The sequence below is a fragment of the Staurois parvus genome, unplaced genomic scaffold (assembly GCF_062004578.1).
Source record: "Staurois parvus isolate SC_StPar_1 unplaced genomic scaffold, SC_StPar_1.0 ptg000112l, whole genome shotgun sequence".
Lineage (NCBI taxonomy): Eukaryota > Metazoa > Chordata > Amphibia > Anura > Ranidae > Staurois > Staurois parvus.
In genome coordinates this window covers 1,170,262-1,190,379 of record NW_028317908.1, presented here as the reverse complement: position 1 = coordinate 1,190,379, position 20,118 = coordinate 1,170,262, and the positions used below count along the sequence as shown (strand labels likewise).

Sequence of the window (20,118 nt, the reverse complement as noted above, 5' to 3'; positions counted from 1 at the left end):
AGGGACAAGAGAGGTGCAGTGGTAAGCTAAGTTGGTAACAGATATCCACAGATGCAAGGTTTTCACAGGAACAAATGTACTGGAGAACCGAAGATCAACCAGCAATCACAGAGGGTGGCTAGCTCCCTTTTAAAAGCCGTTTGGTGCCAATCAGTGCTGGCAGCATGCACATCCTCGTGCATGTGACATAATAACAACAGAAACATAGATAAGTTTGTCACAAGGATTTCAATACGCAATCAAGAGGCTATAGGCAGCCTCAGGTAAACTTTTAAAACATAAGAATACTTGTCTAATAGTCTCTGCTTCTGGTCTGGATGAAAATACAGTAGAAGTAGCTATGTGTATAAGGCCATGTAGCCACAGTTCTCTGTCTCCCAATCCATTTCCTTCTTCTGGGGTTTCTGACCCAGACACAGAGACAGGAAGCAATGTACATAAGCAATCTCTGTGAACATTAACCGCTTCCCGTCCACCCTATAGCAGAAATACTGCTGCACGGGTGCACAAAAATCATGTATATATGTGATTTTGCATTTTCCAAGTAGCTGTGCACGTGCCCTACCCGCGTCGCCGTTCGTGGCTGTGGCTGTCAATCACCGGGTCCCGGCCGGTACTTACTCGCCGGCCAATCTCCGACAGGGAGGAGAACTGTTTTGTTTGCTAACAGTTCTCTTCCCTGGCAGCACAGCCATCCAAAGCAGTGTGATTACAGTGAAGCACACTGACACAACCCCAGCACACAGTTAACTCTTTGATCACTGCTCATGTTAACCCCTTCCTGCCCAGTGCCATTAGCAAAGTGTCAGTACTTTTTTTTTAGCACTGATCACTGTGTTGGTGTCACTGGGGATGTCAGTGACACCAAGTCAGTTCCCCCCAGTGTCAGAATGCCCACCGCAGTCCTGCTATAAGTCGCTGATCAACACCAATAGTAGTAAAAATTTTTAAAAAAATTCAAGTATCTATACTGCCATTTGTAAAACGCTAAAACTTTCATGTAAACCAATTAATTTACATGTATTGGGATTTTTGTTTAGCAAAGACATGCAGCAAAATACATTTTGGCCTAAATTTATAATGAAATTTGATTTTTTTTTTTATTGGATATGTTTAACAGCAAGAAGTCACAAATATTGTTTTTTTTCTCAAGCTTGTCAGGCTTTTTTTTATAGCGCAAAAATATCGATCGAATACAACCGAAAGAAGGCTCAATTCCTGGGGGGAAAAAAAAGCACAAACTTCATTTGGGTGCAGTGTTGCATGACTGCGCAATTGTCAGTTAAAGTAACACAAAAATGGCCTGGTCAGGAAGGGGGATAAATCCTCAGGAGGGCAAGTGGTTAAGCAGCAGAGGGAAGCAGATCCCTACAGGAAAAAACAGAAACAAAAAATTTGTTAGGCCATAGACCTTGTGATACATTTGATTTAAACAGAAGAATATCAATTCTGTCATGTCCTACTGTTATATTTTGGCAAAATTGATCAGGCATCAGAAGGAAATACAGGTTCTCAAAATTTCCATACAATTTGATCATACTGTATCTGTCAAATCAATCATATTATGGACTGCTTCAGTCACAACAGGTATGGTCACACTAAGGGTTAGTACTTGATTTAAATTATGTTGGTTCTATCGTGGCTTTGATATACTTGGATTGTATATACTGTATACTTGATGGCTCTACACAGCTTTCAAGAAAGCAAATCAAATATTCAGTCTCTTCATTCTAGACATAAATTCCCATGACAGCACTGTCAGGTTGTAAAAACGGCAATGTTCCCCAGTAGGGAGAGATAATCATTAGTGTGCTTTCCTGGGATGGAAGCCCCTGAGAATGGGCACCGCAGTGAGCAAAATAAGAACTTATTGCCTCATTTATTGTGAGGCAGAGAATTGGAAATGTGCAATATATATCTTAAAATCATTTTAGAAAGGATGTATTGTATAATATTGTTTATGTATGATATTAATACTACTAAACATATATTTGTCAACTTTTAAAAATACAAAAGTTCAAAGAACAGCTCTGGGTAATAGGTAAAATCAGTCATTGAATTGTTAAAGTGGCTCTTTGAGAGAAAAAAAAAAATCAAATACAAAGTGTTATTCTATGGGGGTGGTGAATTCGAACTAAGCTTTCTTCAAGGGTTAAAGTGTCTGGAGGATCTTTGCATTTGACACGTTCCTGGGTGTGTCCTAGAATAACCCATTGATGGAACCACAATGTGCAGTGGGGGGCACAGGTATTCAGCACTTTTGGAAATGTTGAATACTGGAGATTCTGACAGATTCATGGCAACAACATAAATGGCTCAAAATCAAAAAAAAAAAAAAGCAAACCATTTTCCACCCTGCCAGCTCTGCTGGTGACATCAACATTATTCACACCTATGCAATCTGATTCTGCACAACGCACCGCGTTTTGTTTACCACTTTCGGGGTGTTGTTAACCTACACACCCGTAGCGGTTCGCATGAACAGGGTGCGATTCTGATGCAGTGCGGAATTCGCACAGGAAACGCTGCGAATTCCACACCGCATCAGTGTGAACCAGGGCTAAAGGTGCTTTCACATTGCCCCCGCTGCGCTTTCCGATAGAGTTCTATTATGGCCTGCGATTTTGGTTTCTGAAAGTTAACCTGTGTGAAAACTGTGGGTACATTGTGCTGCCGCCAAAGTGCATTGGATCAGTGTGAAGCTGCTGTTAAACTGATACTAAAGACTTCACTTTTTTTCCCTAAAATAAAAAAAAGAGGTTATAATTACTTGCACTCTGCAATGATAATGTAGAGAGCAACCCTGTACCTTCTCTTCTGGAGTCCCCCACTGCTGCTGTGCGCTCCTCCTCTCCTGCGTATATTGCAATAGCAAGACGTGTTATGGGGGTGCGGGTGTGCTCCTGAACTGGGCTGTGTGCATACATAGACACACAAAGTGCAGCTCAGCCACACACCCTACTCTCTCCTCACAGGATTTGACTGACAGCAGCAGGAGCCAATGGCTCCTGTGAGAAGAAGAGAGGAGAGTGGGGCTGCAGGTGGGCACAGCACTGGAGCGAGAGAGGACTCAGGTAGGTGGAGAGGGAGGAACAATTAGTGGAAAGTTTTTTTACTTTAACACTCTTGCTGCAAGGTCTGTATGTTGTATGGACCTGACAGCAGGGGGATTTACACACACTCACAGTGGCTGCAGCCCCCGGTATTGTGTGTAAATCTGACAAGTCGACTTCTGGCTGTCAGATGAAAGCAGTCTGGTGCCTCTGGTAGCACCAGATGACTTTCATACCCCCCAAGTGGGCCTGGGATAAGGACCAGCATACATGGTGCAGCAGGGTAGAGAGGAGGGAGCAGAGTGGACATGTAAAACTTCACTTCTGAGTCCCCCTGTCAGTGTCCCCGGTATGGCCGGGAAAGAATGCATTGCAGGGTGATCTGCACTGCATTACATTCAGTGCAGCACAGGGGAGACACCAATGGCCTTCAGACTCATTAAAGAGAAGCTGTCACCAAACGATCATCACCTACATGATGAAAAAAAAAAAGTTAAGTAAAACCCCCATATATATGCATGGACAAAACGTAAATGCACATGTCTGGAGCACCTATGCATGAAAATGTTAAATGGGATACACATGTTAAATATTGCCATGCATACCAGAGTGATAGCATCAATTCCTGCAGCAGACCTTCTCCATAACATTAAACCGATGACCTATAGGGGCTTTTAAAGTGTCGCTTATAGAAAATATAGGGTACTGTAGTTTGGTGCCATTTCACGGGTGCACGCAAAATTAAGGTTTGACATGTTGGGTGCAACGTCATCTTTTATATTTTACAATTGGGCAATTTGTGTTTGTGGGTCCTAATATTAACTTGAGTGTATTTTTACTGAAATTTTATTTTTCCTAGACATTTGTGCTAATATTGTGTGACACAAAAAAATTGTAACTGCCACTGTTTTATTGCCTAAGGTGTCTGTTTTAATAAAATGTATAACATTTTGGGCGTTTATGCACTTTTCAGGCCTAAAATTATTTTTTAACGTGTGCGAAAAAAACGCAAAAAAGCCTGTGAGAGCAAAAGGGTTAATGTAGAGAATGCATTAAGGTGAAAAACCTTTTGACTTTAGAACCACTTCAAAACAAGAGGCAGCAAGCAATGCAAATGTAACGCTACCTCCGCAGGAACTGCTGGTGATGATGGGTCCTCTGTTCTGCCATGACCCTTTCAAGTGCTCAGTCCTCACCAACACACCTGGTTATAAGTCGTAGGCTGCTCACACCTGTATAACTAAGGCTGGCCATACATTATACAATTTTCTTGAGATTTTTGCTTTAGATTTACCAAAAAACATATAATATGAGGTCAAACCTAAACAACACTTTCAATTTTATCCAGTTAGGCAAGTCCTTGCACTACATAGTTGAAGGTAAATCTTAAAGAAATTGGGCAGAAAGTTGTATAGTGTATGGTCAACCTTAAGCATTAGTATGCAACCACTCTATGATAGTACACAGTAAATAGACCGTGAGCAATGTGAGCATTAATAAGATGAATATATTATCAAGGGTAAGCAAGTGCAATGCATAAAACAAATAAACAAGACAACAGAATACATAAAATTAAGTGATGGGCAGGTTAGTCTCACCTATGTCAATTAACGTATGCCACAGTAAGGCTAAGCCCCATTACACTAGTCCACACACTATTAGTAAGAATAGCATTAATGGTGAAAGCATGGATGGCATAAAAGAAACCTAACTGTAATTCTTAGCAATAGCTACTCAAACAATGATCCTAAGTGCACTCTACGCATACAGCCCCAATAGTGGGTGGGCGTATGTGTCACTGACAAAGGGGTACCCCTGGTGGTGTCTAAAGTGCCTGGTGTCTAATTGTTAAGGTTGGCTGGCTGTCATTGGGGCCCTTCTGTAAAGTGGTGCACATGCAGATGTCTTTAATGCAGTTCACAAAAAATGGCTAATTGGCTCTGTTGTATTAACTGTGGGCAGTAAGGCATTAAACTCTGTAGCTCTGTTCACTGATCCTGGAATGCAACAGGTCCAGTCCCATGCGCTTGACAGTCTGTCTGCCCTCACAATCAGCTTCTTTCTCTGTGGTTCAGTCTATTGCTCTAACCCTCACAGGCTCTGTCCTTAGTGTAGGCAAGCACAGCACAGGTCTGCTCACACTAGTTTCCCCACACGGTCTGCCTGGTGTCCCAGAAGCAGCAGGTCTACACTCATTGTTAATTTGCTTGGGAAACGCTGGATCGCTCCTCCTCTGTATGCAGGGAATTGTGGGCCAGTAAATCTGCAGCCAATATTCACTTGTATTGAGCAGCGCCCCTTTAAGACTAAGTTTCCCAGAATCCTTAGTGGCTGTTCCACACTTGCCCTTGATTCGATGTGATCTGCCTTTGACAGAAGGGAGGGGGAGTGGGGGATCTTCACACAGAACCACAGAACTGCTCTGTTTCCCTTTGCAGTGGTGGAAGGGAAGTGAGAGGGGAGAAGACAGCTGAAGTACACATAGCCCGGAGCTCCTCTTGACCAGTAACATGGGGGGGGTGTGAGTAACATGGGGAGGGGAGTGAGTGGGCAGTGAACACACGCACAGAGCCAGCTGGAACCTGGCTACACAAGCATAATTAGGACAGATGCCATGAAGGTATTAAGAAGAAAAATGGTGGTGTGGACAATAAGTGAGTGTCACCTCACTGCATTCTGCAGACCCATCCAAAATTTTGTTTGAGTGACCACAATAATAAACCCTACATTGGTGTCAGTAACAGCAATAGTAATGCCCACATTGATGTCATTGGCTGCAATAATAAGGTGAGCGGGAGTAAACAATGCCTCGGGCACAGTGGTCACTGGGAGTAGAAAATGACCTAGTGATTGGTCAGTGGGAGAAATAGAATGCTGCAACTGTGGTATCAGGGGAGGAATATAGTGCTGTATCTTTGGTGTCAGTGGGAAGAAATAGTGACCCATCATTGGTGTCAGTGGGAGGAATAAAACCCTATTGCTGGTGTCAGTTGGAGGAATATAGTGCCCTAATATTGGTGTCAGTGGGAGGAATAATGCCTCATCATTGGTGTCAGTGGAAAGGAATATATTGCCTCATCTTTGGTGTCAGTGGGAGGAATAGTGTCCCATCACTGGTGTCAAGGTGGGAAATATAATGCCCCATCATTGATGTCAGTGGGATGAATAACGCCCAATCATTGGCATCACTGAAAGGAATAGTGCCCCATCATTGGAGTCTGTGGGGGAATATAATGCCCCATCACTGATGTCAGAGGGAGGAATAGTGCCCCATCATTGATATCAGTGGCAGGAATAGTGCCCCATCATTGCTATCAGTGGGAGGAATAGTGCTCCATCACTGGTGTCACTGGAATAGTGCCCCATCACTGATGTCAGTCAGGGAAATATAATGCTCCATCATATATGTCAGTGGGAGGAATAGTGCCCAATCATTGGTATTAGTGAAACGAATAGTGTCCCATCATTGGTGTCAGTGGGAAGAATAGTGTCCCATCATTGGTGTCAGTGGGAAGAATAGTGTCCCAAGGGTTGGTTAAAGTGTTACTAAGCCCAGGACCATGCATTTACTATATCTGGTCTCCCACAGTACACACATGTAAATGCAATTATTTTAGTAAAGATAAACTGCTAAATACCTTTTCTCATCAGAAGTATATAGCAGTTGTGTGGCCCTCTGGACAGCTATGATTGGCTTTGTGCTGATCACATGCACTCCCCCAAGAAAAAAAAACTCTCTAGCAATACACACCAAACTGAGCATGTGCAGCTTGCCCCCAAGGCTCTGTTCTATCAGCAGATGGATTGGGGACTGTGGAAGAAGGGGAAGATCAGACAAAACAGGATCAAACATCCTTTTTACACAATGCGAAGGATTAACCCCTTAGGTTCCACAGCGAGTATAACAAGCATGCTTGACTGCAGCATACAGATTGCAGTACTGTACTACATAGAGACTGATTTTTCTGTTGTGAAATCAAGGGGTGTACAATCTAAGGTCCTAACTCACATTCATACATACACATACTGGAGCCAATTTAGAAAAGATCCCATTAACCTGCATAGGGCAGCACAGTGGCTAAGTGGTTAGCACTTCCACCTAACAGCATTAAGGTTGTTGGTTGAAATCCCAACCACGGCCTACCTGCCTGGAGTCTGCATGCTCTGCCTGTGTCTGCGTGGGTTTCTTCAGGGTACTCCAGTTTCCTTCCACACTCCAAAGACAAGCTGGCAGGTTAATTGGCTCCTGTCTAAATTGGTCCTGTTATATGTGAGTTGGGACCATACATTGTAAGCTCCTTGAGGACAGGGACTGACGTGAATGTACAATAAATATATATGTAAATGGGTGATGCTGTACAGTTGTGCTCAAACATTTGCATACCCTGGCTTTTTGAGATTTTGGCTTTGATATTGAAAATATGACTGATCATGCCAAAAAATGCTCTTTTATTGAAGGATGATGATCATATGAAGCCATTTATTATCAAATAGTTGTTTGGCTCCTTTATAAATCATAATGATAACAGAAATCACCCAAATGGCCCTGATCAAAAGTTTCCTCCCCTGGAATGTTTGGCCTTGGTACAGACACACAAGGTGACACACACGGGTTAAAATGCCAATTAGAGGTTAATGTCCCATATCTCTGGCTTTTTAAATTGCAATTAGTGTCAGTGTATAAATAGTCAATGAGTTTGTTAGCTCTTATGTGGAAGCACTGACTAGGCTAGATACTGAGCCATGGGGATCAGACAAAAACTGTCAAAAGTCCTGCGTAACAAGGTAATGGAAATTTATAAAGATGAAAAAGGACATAAAAAATCCTGAACTTCTCCAGAGCCTCTCCCATCCTCTGGAACTCTCGACCCTAATATATCACCTACTTTTAGGTGATCTCTGAAAACCTGTCTCTTCAGGGAAGCTTATCTCGCCTTCAGCTAATAACCAAATCTTCTCTCTCATCAGTCCATCCCTCACAGTTATTACCTTTTGTACCACCCGCCCTTCCCTCTTGTAAGCTCCAAGGATCAGGCCCTCCTAACCCTCTTGTATTGAACTGTATTGTCTCCCTTTATATTGTAAAGCGCTGAGCAAAAAGGTTGGTGCTACATAAATCCTGTATAATAATAATAAAAGTACAGCCCACACCAGCACATGAAGGTAGAACTAGGGATTTTCTCTCACTTCCTGTTTTGTCCACAGGACAGGAAGTGAAATCTCCCCAAGGGGACACACATGGCAAAATACAGAGATTATCTCTCTTTTAATCTATTCAAAAGAAAACTTTCGTTTTTCGTTCTACTCGAAGCCACACCCTCCAATATGAGGCGCGCACCACCACCCTTCTGAGATAAATACCGGCTCCACCCCCTCTCCTCCTTGTACAGCCCCCTCCTAGTATCCGGTACACCCGGCACCGCACACAACGCATTAAGCAACAGCCCAGACGTGATGACGATTTACGTGCCTCCATCCGATAGGCCAACCGGTGTTCCGATTTTACAGATCCTAATTTGTCCCTCGTTGTCCAATCACGTTTCTTGTCTTACCTTACGCCATTTGCGCCGCCCCGCCTTTTCCCTTGGGTGGCACTGCGCATGCGCCTTCCTTCCTCCTCGCGCTCCTCCCGAGCCCCGGCGCGCTTTCTCCCTCCGTACGGCCCCAGCACGGACACGTGACCTCCGCGGCGGCAGAAGGAGCGGCCATGTCGAAGCGGCACCGGCTAGACCTGGGAGACGACTACGTCCCGAGCAAGAAGAGAGAAGGGTGAGTGGGGGCAGAAGCGAGCTTTTGGTGCCTCCTTTGTCCGCGCTGGAACATGGCGGAGGCCTGAATGTGCCGGCTGAGGCCTGGGAGCACGATGGTGCCTGTGAGGGGGATCCGGCCTCTTGTCCGGTGGTCGTAGCTGAGTAGGTAGGAGAGGGCGAGCCGTGAGTGTTCCCTCAGAGCGGGGACTAATGCAGACGGACCATCCAGGAGTCGGCAGGCTGCAGTGTGACATCTTGGCTTCGGCTGTAATATGAGAAATGGAGGGATGCCTTTATAGGCCAGAAGTGTTGGTTGATGAGTGGCCAGTTTTAGAATGCAGGAGCCAATCAGCAGCTTATGATGGTGTGAGGCCGGACATGTCTGCTGGTGGCACTTTGTACTGTATGCCCGCACGTGTCTCCTGGCATTTCCTGCAGTGTCAGTGTTGTCTGTCCATCTACTCCCATGTGGGATCGGTGACTATACTGTGGCCCACAACAGGTTACTTGGCATAGCTGGGATTAGAGGCATATGTGCATTTTGTCTTCATTGAGACCATCCTGTACCATGAAAAGGCTTTGTGTGGATGTTGGCACCACCCATTTACCTCCACACCTTGGAATTTCTAAAAGCTGAAAAAAGTCTTCGTTCACACGGGCTTACTGAAAGCGGAGTGTCACCAGGAAAAAATAAGTCAGCCGCTACAAAAGCTAGCTGCTGGCTTTTAAAATACAGCCACTTACCTGTCCCACGATCCAGCAGTGTCTTCTCCGCCGCTGGTTTCACCGGCCGTCTTCTCTCCCTAACACCGGCATCTTCAGTGTGGGCACCCGGCTGTGACAGCTTGTGGCTTCATAGCCGGGTGCCCACTGCACATGCACGAGATGTTCTGCGCTTTGTGAATGGCCCCATAGTCTTCTGGGACCTGTCACATGTCCCAGAACACTATGGGGGAGGGAGGACAACTTCTGTTCACCTAGGCGATCACAGTGGGAGTGGGTACCTGTCAGATACGGGTATCCACTCCCCAAAGGTGCCAATCCTTAATGAGCGGGGGACAAAGCATTAAAGCGGTACTTCCCCTTTTGGGTGGAGCTCCACTTTAAAGCGGAGCTCCACCCAAAAGGGGAAGTTCCTCTTTAAGGACTGCTCCCCATTAAGGATTGGCACCTTTGGGGGGGGGGGAGTTCCAGTTGATTAAAAAATAAATAAATAAAAGCCAGCAGCTACAAAAACTAGCTGCTGACTTTTAAAATACAGCCACTTACCTGTCTCTTGGTCCAGCGGTGTCCTCACCATGGCTGGTTTCTTTCTCCCCGGCATCTTCAGTGTGGGCACCCGACTGACAGCTTGCGGATGCACAGCCGAGTGTTCACTGCACATGCGTGAGTAGCACTGTGTTTTCTGAATGGTCCCGTAGTCCTCTGGGACCTGTCACGTGTCAGAAGACTACGGGGAGGGAGGACAACTTCCGATCGCCTTAGGTGAACGCAGCGGAAGTGGGAGAAGGTACCTCTCAAATTCATGTACCGGCTCCCCCCCTTGCTCCTCATAGGTGCCAATCCTTAACTGGGAGCAGGGGACAAAGGCTTAAAGCAGAACTTCCCCTTTTGGATGGAGCTCCGCTTTAAAGCGGAGCTCCACCCAAAAGGGGAAGTTCCTCTTTAAGGACTGCTACCCATTAAGGATTGGCACCTTTTGGGGAGGGGGGGGGGAGCCGGTACCTGAATTTTACAAGTACCCACTTCCGTTTCCTCCTTCCCTCCCCATAGTCTTCTGGGATATGTGACAGGTCCCAGAAGACTACAGGACAATTCATGAAGCACAGCGCTACTCGCACATGTGCAGTGGGTACCCGGCTGTGAAGCCGCAAGCTGTGCTCTGCATAAGCCGATCTGCAGGTCCCAGACAATAATTGATGGCTGGGATCTGCTGATCGGTGAGGAGGAAGACAGCACAACTCTGTCAATGTAAACAATAGAAGGCTTTGCCCTGTCAGTGGGGTTGTGCTGTTTTTTTTCCTGGAAAAATGGGGAATAAAAACCTGCTTATTCCCTAGTAAAATCTCCTCTCAGTGGACACACAAAGCACTGTTAGGCATGCACTTAACCCTTTGATTACCCCTAGATATTAACCCCTTCCCAATCACTGTCTTTAGTTCAGTGTATATTATTAGCACTGATCACTGTATTAGGGTCATTAGTTCCCACAGTGTCAGCAGGGTTGTGGAAACTTTTGAAAAACTACTCCTCCAGGGACTAATTTGGGGTTCCAATCTACCTGTCCAAAAAAAAAAACAAAAAGAAGGCAACCAAAACCATATTTAAATCTGAGGTGCTTTTAGGAATGGCTGGGACTTTTAAACACGAAAGGGGCTTTATGGCGACTTAAACATTTAATATTTTTAACATTGCAATGTTAAAAATATTAACTGTTTATTTCCTCACCTCCCTGCCTGTCTCCAGTACCTTACCTGGGGACTAGCAGGGAGGGGGGAGACCTTCAGTGGACGTGTCTGCTCCTCCCTTCCCTCTACTCAATGGCACCCGCTAAGCCAGGCCCACATATGGGCAATATTAGCCCGGGAGGGGGGGTCACAAACGCGCCGGGGGGGGCTGCCACTGTAATGGGGAGTGTGGAAGCAATCAGGTGGCAGTGCAGCTGAACGGAAGAAAAAAAACCTGCCCGGTGCCCGTAACTACATGTCATGAGCATCGGGCGATAGGAATTGCACATCCCTGGTCAGTCAGATTGACTGCTGTACTGTTACAGTCCCAGTATAAGGCTCAGTTCACACTACTGCAACCTGAAAGTCACAAAACTTAGTGTGATTTTTGCCAGGAAACTTCCTGACAATTTGCTGCAACGTGAGTGCGACTTGGTGCACAACTTTCATACCATGCGACTTTGTCTGGGTAATCTTCCTGTAACGTCAGATCTGATTTGAAGGCAACTTCTGTTAAAGCCTATACACCCAAGTTGGATAGAAGTTGCGTTGAAGTAGTGCAGGAACCTTTTCTCAAATCGGAGCGACTTAAGTAGTGCTAATTAAGACAGCTCTCATTAACTAACATGGGATTTCACATGTCATGCGACTTGGGGTCTCACTTGTCCAATCCCAAGTCACGGCAGTATGAACTGAGCCTAAGTCGCTGATTGCTGCCATACTAGTATAAAAAAAAAATGCAAATTCCAGTATATATCTCATAGTTTGTAGATTATAATGTTCACGCAAGCCAATCAGAATACACTTTAAAATACAAACCCCAGTGGTGATCAAATACCACCAAAAGAAAGCTCTATTTGTGTGAATAAATGATATAAATTTCATGTAGGTACAGTGTTGCATGCCCATGCAATTGTCAGTTAAAGAAACGCGGTGTGGTATAATAAAAAATTGCCTGGTCAGGAAGGGGGTAAAATTTTCTGGAAGTCAAGTGGTTAAATAATTGTAATGTTAGCTTCTTATATCACATCTGTGCTTCCAGCTGGTACAGTGAACAGTGATTTGGCATCACCGCTTGGATCCTTTTAGGTGGGTGATTGACAAAAACAGAACCAGGCAGTAGATATGTGATCCTCCTGGCTGTGCAGTGTAGCAGTGGTTTGTAAATCGCATAACTGACTGAACAAATAAAATTACAATGCCAATTTAAAAAAAGTTGGGACGCTGTGTAAAATGTACCTAAAAACAGAATGCAGTGATTTGCAAAGCCCATAAACCCATATTTTATTCACAATAGAAAACATCAAATGTTTAACCACCTCCCGCCCGCCATATAGTAATATTACGGGCCCAAGGTGGTTCTCTCGTTCTGGGAGGACGTCATATGACGTCCTCCCATTCTCACTGCGCATGCTCGGCTCAGGGAGCGCGCGGCGATTGGCGGTGCGCTGTGTCCCTCGGACACAGCGGATCACCGATCACGGAAAGAGCCGAGGATGTCGGCTCGGTCATGTGATCAGCTGTGTCCAATCACAGCTGATCACATGTAAACAGGGAAATGCCAGTTATCACGCTGACAGCTCGAGAGGAGAGGAGAGCTGGTAATCAGCTTTGCGCGGAGGGGACATGTACACTGGTCATCAGGACACTGATGATCAGTGTCCATCACTGCCAGCTGTCAGTGCCTCCTGTCAGTGCCACATATCAGTGCACATCAGTGCCACATATCAGTGCACATCAATGCCACATATCAGTGCACATCAATGCCACATATCAGTGCACATCAATGCCACATATCAGTGCACATCAATGCCACATATCAGTGCCCATCTGCGCTGCCAGTCAGTGCCGCCTATCAGTGCTGCCAGTCAGTGCCGCCTGTCAGTATTGCCAGTCAGTGCCGCCTAAAAGTGCCAGTCAGTGCCATATATCAGTGCCATGTATCAGTGCTGCCTTTCAGTGCCACCTATCAGTGTCCATCAGTGCAGCCTATCAGTGTCCATCAGTGCAGCCTCATTAGCGCACATCAGTGAAGGAGAAAAATCACTTATTTACAAAATTTTATAACAAAAACTAAGAAAAAACATTTTTTTTTCAAAATTTTCAGTGGTTTTTGGTTTGTTTAAGAAAAAATAAGAAACCCAGAGGTGATTAAATACCACCAAAAGAAGCTCTATCTGTCACAAAAAAATGATAAAAATTTCATATGGGTACAGTGTTGTTTGACCGAGCAATTGGCATTCAAAGTGTGACAGCGCTGAAAGCTGGAAATTGGCCTGGGCAGGAAGGGGGTATAAGTGCCCTGTAGGCAAGTGGTTAAACTGAGAAAATGTATCATTTGAACAAAAAAGGTACCGTATTTTTCGCTCCATAAGACGCACCTGACCATAAGACGCACCTAGGTTTTAGAGGTGAAAAACAAGAAAAAAAAATATTCTGAACCAATGGACTGCAGACACAGTACTGGGGATGACCAGAGACTGCGGACACAGTGCAGGAGATGACCAGAGACTGCGGACACAGTGCAGGAGATGACCAGAGACTGCGGACACAGTGCAGGAGATGACCAGAGACTGCGGACACAGTGCAGGGGATGACCAGAGACTGCGGACACAGTGCAGGGGATGACCAGAGACTGCGGACACAGTGCAGGGGATGACCAGAGACTGCGGACACAGTGCAGGGGATGACCAGAGACTGCGGACACAGTGCAGGGGATGACCAGAGACTGCGGACACAGTGCAGGGGATGACCAGAGACTGCGGACACAGTGCAGGGGATGACCAGAGACTGCGGACACAGTGCAGGGGATGACCAGAGACTGCGGACACAGTGCAGGGGATGACCAGAGACTGCGGACACAGTGCCGGGGATGACCAGAGACTGCGGACACAGTGCCGGGGATGACCAGAGACTGCTGACCTTTGGGGAGGGAGGGGGAGCGGGTACCTGAATTTGACAGGTACCCGCTCCCACTTCCGCGGAGTCGTCCTTCCCTCTTCTTCCCGGGCCGGCTTCTGTGACAGCCGGGTGCCCACTGCGCATGTGCGAGAAGCGCTGCGCTTTGTGAATGGCCCGGCGCCTTCTGGGACCTTTCATGTGTCCCAGAAGACACCGGATCATTCACAAAGCACAGCGCTTCTCGCACATGCGCAGTGGGCACCCGGCTGTCACAGAAGCCAGCGCGGGAAGACTGTGCAGCGCTGGAGCGAGGAACAGGTAAGGCCCTGCAGGAGACACCAGCTGAGCGGCCGGCCCAGTATTCTGACATGGTGGCCGCAAGAATACCGGACCGGCCGCTTTATATTTGCTCCATAAGACGCACTGACATTTTCCCCCCTTTTTTGGGGGGAAAAAAGTGCGTCTTATGGAGCGAAAAATACGGTAATTTTGAAATTGATGGTAGCAACACATCACAAAGTTGGGACAGGACCTTGTTTACAATGGTGTAGCATCCCCTCTTCTTTTAACCACTTGCCCTTCAGACGATGGCCTCCTGACCAGGCCATTTTTTGTGATACGGTACTGTTACTTTAACTGACAATTGCGCAGTCATGCAACGCTGTACAGAGCTTTGTTTGATGGTGTTTTATCATCTCTGAATTTTTTTTTTTTTGCTCTATAAACAAAAAAAGACCATCAATTTTGAAAAAAAACCCAGTATTTTTGACTTTACTATAAAACATATCCAATTAAAAAAATAACATTTCTTCATAAATTGGTTTACGTGAAAGTTATAGCGTCTACAAATGGCGGTATATATACTGGAATTTTATTTTTTTATACTTGTAATGGCGGCGATCAGCGACTTATAGCAGGACTGCGGCAGGCTTTCTGACACTGGGTGGGAACTAACAGCCACTGACCTATCCAGTGACATGAATACAGTGATCAGTGCTAATAAAAAGCACTGACACTGTACTAATGACACTGGGCAGGAAGGGGTTAACATTTGGGGCAATCAAAGGGTTAACTGTGTGGTGGTGTGCCTACACTGTGGGCTGTTTTACTAGGGAGACATGTTGCTTTCTCTCTGCTGTGCAGAGAGAGAAAGCAGCATGTCCATGCTGACAGGAGAGAGATTTTTGTTGTTTACACACAGATCTCTCCCCTCTCCGCTTTAGCGGCGATCACAGAGTGTCGGTTGATAATCGCTGGCTGGGACCCGGTGATTGACATCCGCTTCAGCCAATGGCAGCACAGGGAGGGCGGCAGGCCCTTTACCTGGAAGTGCAAAATTACGTATATTTACCCTTGTATATTTGCTATAGGGCGGTAGGTAAGTGGTTAACAACACTTTATAAACGTCTGGGAACTGCGGAGACCAGTTGCTGGAGTTTTGGGAGAGGAATGTTGTCCCATTTTTTTCAGGATGCTCCAAATATTTTCAGTTGGTGAAAGGTCTGGACCTTTCTTAACCTGTTCCTGCCCAACCGCAGTACAAGCAAGCTGGATGACATACATGTACATATGTTCTGGGTTAGGGGAGCATGTGCGTGATCTGCGCTGTCACTGGGTACAGCGGGAATTTGTCAGCAAGTCCCAACCGATGATTTATGGCTGAGACATGCTGATAGGCTGTAGCCAGTCAGAGCACAGAGTCCTGTGTTGACACACAGGACTCTGTACACAGATTAGCAATCTCGCTGTACAGCCAGATCGATTAGTAAAAGCAGCACACATTACACTTGTTAGGCACACAGTTAACCCTTTGATTACCCAAGTTGACTCCTTCCTAGCCAGTGTCATTTGTGCAGTGACAGTATTAGCACTGATCACTGTATTAGTGTCACCATTGATGTCAGTGTACCTGCCAGCAAGTGTCATCTAGCGCCAGATTGCCTTCCACACTATAAGTAGCTGATCACCGCCATTAACAGTATATATACCATAGTTTGTAGACTATAACTTTCACACAAACCAATTAATATATACTTATTGGGATTTTGTAGCAAAATACATTTTTGCTTAAATTTATGAATACATTTTGATTTTTTTTTTCTTTTTATTGGATATGTTTTATAAAAGAGAGTTTTTTCTTTTGTTTGTTTTTTCAAAATGTCTGGCCTTTTTTCGTTCATATAATAAAAAAAAAAGGGGTGATCAAATACCCCCAAAAGAAAGCTCTATCTCTGTGAAAAAATTATAAAATTTTCATTTGGGTACAGTGTTGCATGACTATGCAATTGTCAGTTAAAGTAGTGCAGTGCTGAATGGCAAAAAATGCTCTGACCATGAAAAGGGTAAAAACCTTCCGGAGGTTAAGTGGTTAAAATAGTACATTTTCTTAATTTTAAACTGGGTTTGACATTTACAAATCATTGCCTTCTGTTTTTTATGTAGATTTTACTCATTGTCTACACTTTTTTGGAATTAGGGTTGTATGTGTTTGAACTTGCATTTAGCAGTTTCTACTTTATATTGTCTAAAATGCAAAATCACTTATATATACTTGATTTTGCACACCCCTGCCGCCCTGTAGTAGTATATCTGCTATGGGGTGTCGGGAAAACGGTTAAACACGTCCAGTAAAAAAACAAAATTTTAATTAAAGTTCTTCATAAGTTTAGGTCAAAATGTATTCTGCTACATGTCTTTGCGAACAAAAATTCCAATACATGTAAATTAATGTCACTGTTCTAATGTCACTGGGCAGGAGGGGGTTGACATCTGGGGCGATCAAAGGGTTAACTGTGTTCTGTTTTACTAGGGAAACATACTGCTGTGCATCCTTCCAGTAGGAAAGCAAATATACTGTTTTGCGACCAATGGTGTTATATACATACTCTTATCATATTGTTTCGTATTTTATTATACACACACTCTAAACCTCTTCAATACTGGACACTTTCAACCTCTTCCAGCCGCGGCCAATTTTCAGCTTACATTGTTGTCACACTTTGATGATTGTGTGGTCATGCAACACTACCCATATGAAATTGTGTTTTTGTTTTTTTAATATGTTTTGGTAAATACCTGGAAAAAAAAACCTAAAATTGTGCCTGTGTCCAAATATATATAGACCTAACTGTGTATATATACGTGTGTGTGTATGTGTGTGTGTATATGTGTATATATATATATATATATATATATATATATATATATATATATATATATATATATATATATATATATATATATATATATATATATATATATATATATATAATGTGTGTGTGTGTGTCTGTTGACTACTTTAGATGTGAGAAGCCTCTATACTGTTATCCCACACCATGAAGTGATTCAGGCAGTACCCAAAGCCCTTCTGAAACTGGAACATCTCAAACCACCTATCCCTTTTTTTTTTTTGCTTGACCGTCTGGGCTTTATTCTCACCTTTAATTACTTCAAATTTGATGAAAAATTCTACCTACAGTGTTCCAATACTACTATGGTTTCTAATGTTGCACCCTTCTTTGCCAATACATTCATGCACCAATATAAACACAACATTTTATTGCCTAGACTAGCACCACACGTGTTGTCTTACCATCACTATATAGATGACCTCTCGCGCCTTTAGACTGGAAGTAGTGATGATCTGACAAAGGATTGATGAGCTCAATGATATGTCTACCCCAATCAAGTTGACTCTTACAGCTTCTGATACTGACATCAATTTCTTGGATCTCAACATTTATAAAATAGTCATGGATGACAATACAAGCTTTTGGATTCAGCTATACCAAAAGCCGACTGATAGAAACACCTTGTTTCATGCATGCAGTGCACACCCCCCAGCACTAGTCTGTGGAATCCCATATGCCCAGATGTTGAGAGTTAGAAGAAACTCCAACCCTACTACAGCTGAACTACAGCTTGACAAAATGATGGAACAATTTTCTGAATGCGGCTACTCAAAATAACTCCATCAACAGAGACAACAAGTAGCGAATGCTGGGGAACCCCATTTTGTCCCTGGGACCATATCCCACAAGACCAAATCTTTTTTCCTACTTGTTATTCAGGAGAGAGTCATACAGTGAAGGATGTGGTTTATTCCTGTTGGTTAACCATTTCTAGTGATCAAAGCTTAACATTAGCTAATACACCTTCACCTATAATGAGTTATCAGAAAGGAAAAAGCTGGAAAGATCTTCTGATGTACACTGAATTACCACCCATTACTAAAACATCCACCTGACTCCGTTCTGGCAAACCTGATTGGGCTGATTGTGACGTTGGACTTTGTGCAGTCCCATGTTTCAAAATTTTTCATACCCGGGAGGTTTACTAAACCAATATGTAGTGTCTAGTAATATTGCACCCTTGTTTGGACAAATGTCAATGTTTTTGGTTTGATTACATTATTGAATTACATTTTTATTATAATATTTTTTATAATTTATTATGTTATAATTTATGATTTCGTGTTTCAAATTTTATCATACCCGAGATGTTTACTAGACTCTTGTTTGGACAGATTTAAGTGAGTTATTCCTAAGCCTACAATATAAAACACATTTCCATGCAAAACAATGTACTGCTTTGGATTAATAAATACTGACATAATCAGACCGCCAGGGAGGTTAAGAGCTGTAATTCCTAAACTCCTCCAATTTGGATGTAAATACCCTCAAATTAAACCTGAGTTTGCACTTTCAGCTCATATCCATTATATAGCTATAGCTGGAATATGTTTTTGTAAATACCTGAAAAAATCTAAAATTTTGCCGGTGTCCAAATATATATGGACCTAACTGTATAGTCTACAAACTATGGTGTGTGTATGTGTAATAATATATGTATAATAGGGATGCACCGAAATTTCAGTGGGCGAAACGCTTTGGCCGATATGAAAATAAGCACCGATAAAGGTGCTAAAATAACCTTGCTGCTACCCTCTGCCGCTTGGTGGTTCTCAGGCTTACCTGCAAAACCATCGAACAATACTTGCGCTGGGCATAGAGATAAGTGAAAGAAAGATGGCCTCAACTCATCTCAATTCCCTTGGAGGACCGTCGCAACGTCACTTCCGGTCGTCTTTCTTTTCTTTTTTTTTTTTTTTTTTTTTTTTTTTAAAGCACTAGATTAGTGCTTGTTTTATCTAATGCCTTACATTGTAGAGGAGAGATGTGGGTTTGACCCAATATCTCTCCATAAAGAGGACCTGTCGCTACAATAGGAATAAAAGTGATTAAAAGAAATAGATTTTTTTTTTAACTGACAGTGTAAAAAAAATAAACCATGTAGTAGTGCGTAGTAGTGTACGTATATGTATGCCATGCCCACGCTGTTTAAACCACATGTGAGGTATCACCACAAATGTCAGAGCAATGATTCTAGAACTAGACTTCCTCTGTGACTTTACACTGGTAACCTGAAGAAATTTTTAAAGCGTCACCCATGGAGATTTTTAATACCGTAGTTTGACGCTATTCCACGAGTGTGCACAATTTTTAAGCATGACATGTTTGGTATCTACTCAGCGTAACATCATTTTTTCATATTGAACCAAAAAATTGGGATATATATAGTGGCTTTATTGTGTTTGAAAAATATATTCATTTTTAAAAACTGTCCTTTCCGGTTTTCGGTCAAGTGCATCCTGAATTTTTTTGTTCAGGAAACAGAATTTTCATTTGCACCACTAATATACACTGCTCAAAAAAATTAAAGAAACCCTTTTTAATCAGAGTACAGCATCAAGTCAGTGAAACTTCTGGGATATTGATCTGGTCAGTTAAGTAGTAGAGGGGGTTGTTAATCAGTTTCAGCTGCTTTTGGTGTTAATGAAATTAACAACAGGTGCATTAGATGGGCAACAATGAGATGACCCCCAAAACAGGAATGGTTTTACAGGTGGAGGTCATTGACATTTTTTCTCTACTCCTCTTTTCTGACTGTTTTTTTCACTAGTTTTGC

The 20,118-nt window shown here is 43.7% G+C and overlaps 1 protein-coding gene and 1 long non-coding RNA gene across 2 annotated transcripts in view; one reads left to right on the top strand and one right to left on the bottom strand.

Moving 5' to 3' along the window:
• Positions 1-1,074: 1,074 nt before the first annotated feature.
• Positions 1,075-8,817, bottom strand: LOC149467444 (uncharacterized). Its single transcript, XR_016311930.1, has 2 exons — positions 8,606-8,817; positions 1,075-1,368 (listed from the first exon to the last, which is right to left on the bottom strand). It is a non-coding gene; the product is annotated as an uncharacterized LOC149467444 (long non-coding RNA).
• Positions 8,655-20,118, top strand: part of DHX15 (DEAH-box helicase 15) — a 51,739-nt gene continuing 40,275 nt past the window's right edge. Inside the window, exon 1 of the mRNA XM_089671654.1 lies at positions 8,655-8,822. Within this exon, the coding sequence (XP_089527780.1) occupies positions 8,761-8,822 (62 nt within the window). The 5' untranslated portion in view covers positions 8,655-8,760. The remainder of the gene's footprint in view (positions 8,823-20,118) is intronic.